Source organism: Aptenodytes forsteri, unplaced genomic scaffold (genome assembly GCF_000699145.1).
Source record: "Aptenodytes forsteri isolate BGI_AS27 unplaced genomic scaffold, ASM69914v1 Scaffold108, whole genome shotgun sequence".
Lineage (NCBI taxonomy): Eukaryota > Metazoa > Chordata > Aves > Sphenisciformes > Spheniscidae > Aptenodytes > Aptenodytes forsteri.
In genome coordinates, this window is record NW_008794448.1 from 5,967,686 (window position 1) to 5,973,703 (window position 6,018).

At 38.6% G+C, this 6,018-nt stretch overlaps 1 protein-coding gene across 1 annotated transcript in view; it reads right to left on the bottom strand.

Moving 5' to 3' along the window:
* Window positions 1–229: 229 nt before the first annotated feature.
* The window catches only part of EAPP (E2F associated phosphoprotein), a 6,892-nt gene continuing 1,103 nt past the window's right edge, over window positions 230–6,018 (bottom strand). Inside the window, exons 2-6 of the mRNA XM_009290399.1 lie at window positions 5,605–5,786; window positions 4,145–4,243; window positions 3,668–3,791; window positions 2,340–2,459; window positions 230–835 (exon numbers count right to left, since the gene is read on the bottom strand). Of these exons, the coding sequence (XP_009288674.1) occupies window positions 571–835; window positions 2,340–2,459; window positions 3,668–3,791; window positions 4,145–4,243; window positions 5,605–5,786 (790 nt within the window). The 3' untranslated portion in view covers window positions 230–570. The remainder of the gene's footprint in view (window positions 836–2,339; window positions 2,460–3,667; window positions 3,792–4,144; window positions 4,244–5,604; window positions 5,787–6,018) is intronic.

The window sequence follows — 6,018 nt, forward strand, 5'->3', positions numbered from 1 at the left end:
GTTGATTTAAATGATCCATGCCAGCAAACTCGATATAAGCTCATCTTCCACTCTGTATAAATTTCCATTTTTGAGATCTTAATGGGCCAAAGATCCAAATATAGTGACAAATCCTTCTTTATCAAACCTACCCATGTGCAAATCTACCAAGAATACCAGCCTAAAGAAGCCAAACATCCCGACTGAGAGTTGTTGACCATGTGCCATAGAAATGACCAATGCAGCTAAGGAGAACGAGTTACTATACAGTATTTATTCTAAGCAGCAGTTCTAATACATATTGAGATAATGGATAGTATATATACAGGGAATGATCATAATACACAATCTTACATTATATTTACAAAATTTTAAATTCTCAATGATGCAGTGTGACAGAACATTGCTCTCAAATGCATGCAGTTAGCTGTATTCCTTGCGTAAACTTTGCAAAAATCCATCCTTATAATGGTTCTCTGATGAAAAGGTACATTTAAAAGACCATATTTAAAAAAGGCTAAGATGCCTGCATTTCTGATACTTCACACAGTGTTAAACGGTGCAGGATTTTTTTCCCCCTGCTTTTGCACATTAGCAGTGGCTGGCTAGAACATTGAAGAAGTGAAAAACTTCATCTTTATCCATTACTGCCACTTCAGTTGAGCATTCAGTACATAATACCGGATGATACACTTCCTCCTCTTCTTGATTTGATGGTATAGAAGTAGTTTCTTTGCTGCGCTTCATTTTCTTACTTCTTTTCTTTAGCTTCTTTCTGTATTTCAGAATTTCCTCTTTGTTAACAACGCAGTTCATCACAAACATTGCTCTATATTGTGTTTTGTAAGATTCATGTCTATGGAGAAGGGGAGAAAATGCAAGTCATACCATTGGTAAAACTGCTTCCAAGAAATCGGTTATCGTCACTGGAAATGGGATTAAAGATAGGAAGTACCATGCCAAAGGGCTGAAAGCCAAATAAATATGAAGTTTTATAAACAGAACAAAAGTCACCACTACAAAAATCATAAAAAAATAGAATTGTAGCCATCTGTCTTGTTTTTAAGGTGTTTTTAAAAACACGCTTGTTCTTGCTGAAATAAACGCTCTGGAGTACAACAGTATTGGTACTACAGAATCATGCATTGCTACGTATAGCTGATGACAGGCAAAAGATCATGAAGTTGTGAGTGCAAATGACTCAAATACTGGCATTTATATCCTAACATGTCTTGCAGCCTGAAATTCCTTATTTATAAATAACAAACATTGACACATCACACTTGAAAAAGCATGTCTATAATAAAATATAAAATGTATTTTCAGCCCTCATCAGTATAACAACCGTATAGCTGGAGTACGTAGCAAAATGCAGGGCTGCAGTTCAATTCAATAGTGTCCCTCAGGCTGCAGTTTTACAGCAGCCTAAACCAACGTAACAGGTGGCTGCAGAAGTCCTGTCTTGACTTCTGCTGGCTTTGCTGCTTGTATAATTCTGTGCTGAGCTACTTGAGTTTATTAAAACCACAGAAGACCAGTCTGACAATAAAAATGAACAGTCTTCTGTCAGCTTAGCAAACTGAAATACTTAACTATAGAACAGGGTCAAGGAATACCATAGCCAGCAAAGGGAAGAGAGTGAGAAACGGCACCCAGTAGTTATACGATTTTAGGCTCTGTGGAATTTCTTCCTCAATCGCCAAAAGTACCCAATAAACGAGAGGCAGTTTATTCCTCATTTCACAAGATTTCTTTCTCCTTTATTCCCAGTTCAAGAGTCCTCTCCCTAGCACGGGTTAGCAGCACTAATTAGGTTTGCAGTGCAGTCAGATACTGTAGAGCTGCAAACCACACTACGGATTCTCACCTGAATGCTTTCCAGGCACTTTTTAATATACTCAAAATCACAACTGCTAAGACTCAAACCAAGTAAGAATACACTATCTTGATTTTGCTTAATCCCCCCCTAAACAAGGCACTTTCACACAAAAATAATAGTTAACCTGGAATAATTCTATGCTTCTAAACATCAAGCCAACATATTTTTCAAAAAAAACCAACCATCACCCACAACTCACTCTGAACTTCTTGTTTAGTCTCGGTGAAATGTTTTTTCTATAGTTTACCTCCTCCACTATGCTAAAGTTCTACCCTGTTCTTTGTCGTCTCCACGTTGCAGGTTAAGCTGATCATCGTTCTTACAAACTAGTATTCACCCCTAAATCTGATTCACATATACCTGCCTTCTCTTTTATTAGCTCCACCTCACAAGACAGATTTGATCAAATCGAATACACTTAAAAACACAACCGACCAAAAAAAAGACATTCCAAAAAGACCCCTTATTGTTCACCAATTACCTCTGACAGTCCAGGCATAACGTTGTCATGCAAGCAGGGCAATTCAAAACAGCATCACTACTTGGAACAGCTGAAGGTTTTGACTGCTGCTGCCGCGGCACTCTTCTTTGATTACGGTACCTACCAATTCAAGAAAGGAGAAAGCAGAGACAAAAAGTGAAATTACGTGCCCTTGTTGTCTGATATATCAATTCAACCTCCAAACCTTTCTCATATCAAAATACACCAACAAATATCTGGCTCCTTCTGGACACCTTTTTCACCAACTCAAAGCACATAAATAAATACACTGGGGGAAAAAACACATACCAGTATCTTCATTTACTTTGTACAGAGGATTCTTATTTGGTGAAACAAATACATCTAGCATGAGAATTTGTGCCTAATAACCCTCTCCTCTGACGAGGCAGTTGTCTCCAGTGCAATCTCTGCAGGCACCATACATTAATGCTATCCTTTTCAACAGATTTATGTGGAGAATTTTACCTCTGCTGCAGCAACCATTCTTCTACTTCACCCGTCAAAAAACTCTCAGTAAAGCAGCTTTGTGCTGTTCCTATTTTATCTGAACATTTACTGGCTTGCTAAACTCAAAGTTTTCCAAAACAATAAATACAATATTTAGCAGGAACGGGTATTAATTTAGCAATCCAAGTACCATAGGGCATTAAAAATTGAAATTGGCAAATCTTACCACCTTTTCATCCACAATATGGTTGTTTAGATGAGATCTACAAAATACAATATAGCAGGAACGGGTATTAATTTAGCAATCCAAGTACCATAGGGCATTAAAAATTGAAATTGGCAAATCTTACCACCTTTTCATCCACAATATGGTTGTTTAGATGAGATCTACAGACAAAATTGGCTTACCAAACTATAAAGTTTTGATTTAAAAAAACTGCAAATTTTAGAACTGTGTCATTTTGAAGACTCAACTTCCATTACATACACATAAAAATTTTAGCAATCCAAGTACCATAGGGCATTAAAAATTGAAATTGGCAAATCTTACCACCTTTTCATCCACAATATGGTTGTTTAGATGAGATCTACAGACAAAATTGGCTTACCAAACTATAAAGTTTTGATTTAAAAAAACTGCAAATTTTAGAACTGTGTCATTTTGAAGACTCAACTTCCATTACATACACATAAAAATTTTACAGGCTTTTAAATTTCTATGCTGTAAATTCTAAAAAAAAAAATAAATTTTCATTACATAGACTTGACAGCATAGGCTTCTTCTCTATATTCACAATTTTCATTTAAATTTTTCATTTTATGTTAAGCATCCTACAATTCAAATATTTATGGTCTCTTACCCCCTCCTCTGTGAGTCTACCCACTCTTGGTCTCGACTGTCTTCTTCTGGGTCATACAGCAGTTCATCATTGGAAAGAATCCGACGTTGCTGATGTTTTCTGTTTTTCCGGGCATCCTGTGTGACTGGAAAGATTTGTGCAAGCACATTACATCCATCAGACATATGATGATTCTCTGCTTAAATAATCAAAATACCAGTTTTTCAGTTTTCCTTTTCCATACTCACAATAGATCTAAACTAAAACATAAAGGTCTAGCTCATCTCTCCTCCAAAGGCACCACCCCAAAGCATTAACGCACCTTACATACATTGGGATACATCACAAAGTTGCGGGAACTACATTGAGATGATATAGGCTGGTAATTCCCCCCAAAAGGCCGCCTTCAGGAACAGCCCCTTGACCGCGCAAGAGGATTCTACAGGATCTGAGAGAGAGTGCTACTGTAAAGATGTCCTCCTCTCCTCAGCCATTTACCTATTTTATCTTCATCCTCTGAATCAGAATCAAAGTAAATGTCATCATAGTATTTTGAAGTGGTAGCGGGTCCAGTCTGCCCAGTACTTGAGGAAGTACCTATGTGTGAAATTAGGGAGAGAAGTGGTAAGAACACCCCACCAAAAGGACAGCAAGTATACAGCCCAGAACAAACCTTCGTTTTCAAGTTACTCTATCCAGAAGCACCCTGCTTTATCTCGGTGTGTTAAGTAACAGCTCTCCCAATTTATTCCCACATTCTGATCATCCACGTCGCTTGTGTTATTTCATTTACAGATGCTCTCTCAGAGCAAAGCTGCTCACTCCCTCTGAGATGAACCTCAGGTACAGTTCAAAGGAAAGTTTCTCCCAAGGTACACTCCCTTTAGGCACAGAGGACACCACATCAAATATGCCTGCCTCTGCCCTATATAATCTACACAATCTCAGACACTCCATAAACCTTCAGTCATGCGAAAGAAATACAGGTGTGGCACATTGTTTCACAAACTTCGATTACAGTAAAATTCACCAAAAAATCCCCCAAAATTTCAGGGCCACGGAAGTTCAAAAAAGACTTAGACGAATTTCCAAGCACATCTGTCACAGCCAGTCTGCACCAAAAATCCTATCCTGTGCTGGATGGATGTGGTGGTCTAACTATCGCTACATCTTCTTAATTGCACAACTAAAACCTGCAGATCAGATTTGCCCACTAACACAGATAAAACTATTAAACCTGCTGAATGCAGAGTCAAGTCCCTACATTAAAGCGAATACTATGTTGATTCTCCAGGAAATTAAGAACACTTCACTAGGTGTTTTGTAATAGGCAAAAATGCTCTTCAGATGCCAAAGCAATCCATCTCTTGCACCCATAGTACACAAACACCAGAACACATATCTCTTTAGTACAGTTTTACTATTTGATGTGACATGTAATTATAAGCAGGTAAGGGAGGAAGAGATTGATATTTTTCCTGACTTTTTCCCCCAGCTAATTTAGGATCTCAGTCTACCACATGCTACTCCTTTCTTCAAGAAAGGGCTCCAAATGTTGATAGCATCCAGAGCCACTACACAAAGTACAAGAGACCGCAAACCTGCTCAAGAGACTTCTAAATACATGTGAAAGAACAACTTAAAACACAAGTTATAGAAATATTGGAAAAAAGGGGACTGATCCAACAAAGAGAAATCATATTAAAGCAGGAAATCTGAAGTTCAGGAACACCAAAATCGAAGTCTTAGAAAAGATGAAAGAGAGGCATTCACTGGCATCCGGTGACCATTTCTGCAGAAGCCATTGGCCATTTTCAGATTTTCTGTAGGCTTCAAACAGCACTCGACTGTCACCACACACACCTCTAGCCACAAGAATAATCCACTAACTTCACACCTTAACTGGACACCACTTAACTCACAATTTCATATGCAAGCATATGTTAAGTGTGATTTACCCATTTCTGGTGATTTCCATTTGCCTTCCATAGTCCTCATAGTGGTGTTCAGTTCCGCTTCCATCTCCTTTTGGAACTCATCGTCACTGGAAGACTCGCTCTCCCCAGTCAGGCACTCCCGTATCAGCTTCCGCTTCTGGTCAGGAGTGCCATGTAAGAGCACATCCACCTCATCTTCTGAGCTACAAATATTTAAGCGTTACACACCTAATTATGATAACCAATTTAAAACATTGACCAAGTCATTTGGAGAACGAACATCTGAATTGTGCGGGTGCACTGGGAAGCACTTATTCGTGTGTTTATGGTAAATGTATTTATTAAAATGTTCTATTAGCTTGCTGGTGCTAAAACTCTGGTTTTGATGCAAAGGAGCATCAGCTGACCGGCCGCGGCCTGCCGCGACGGCTCTGC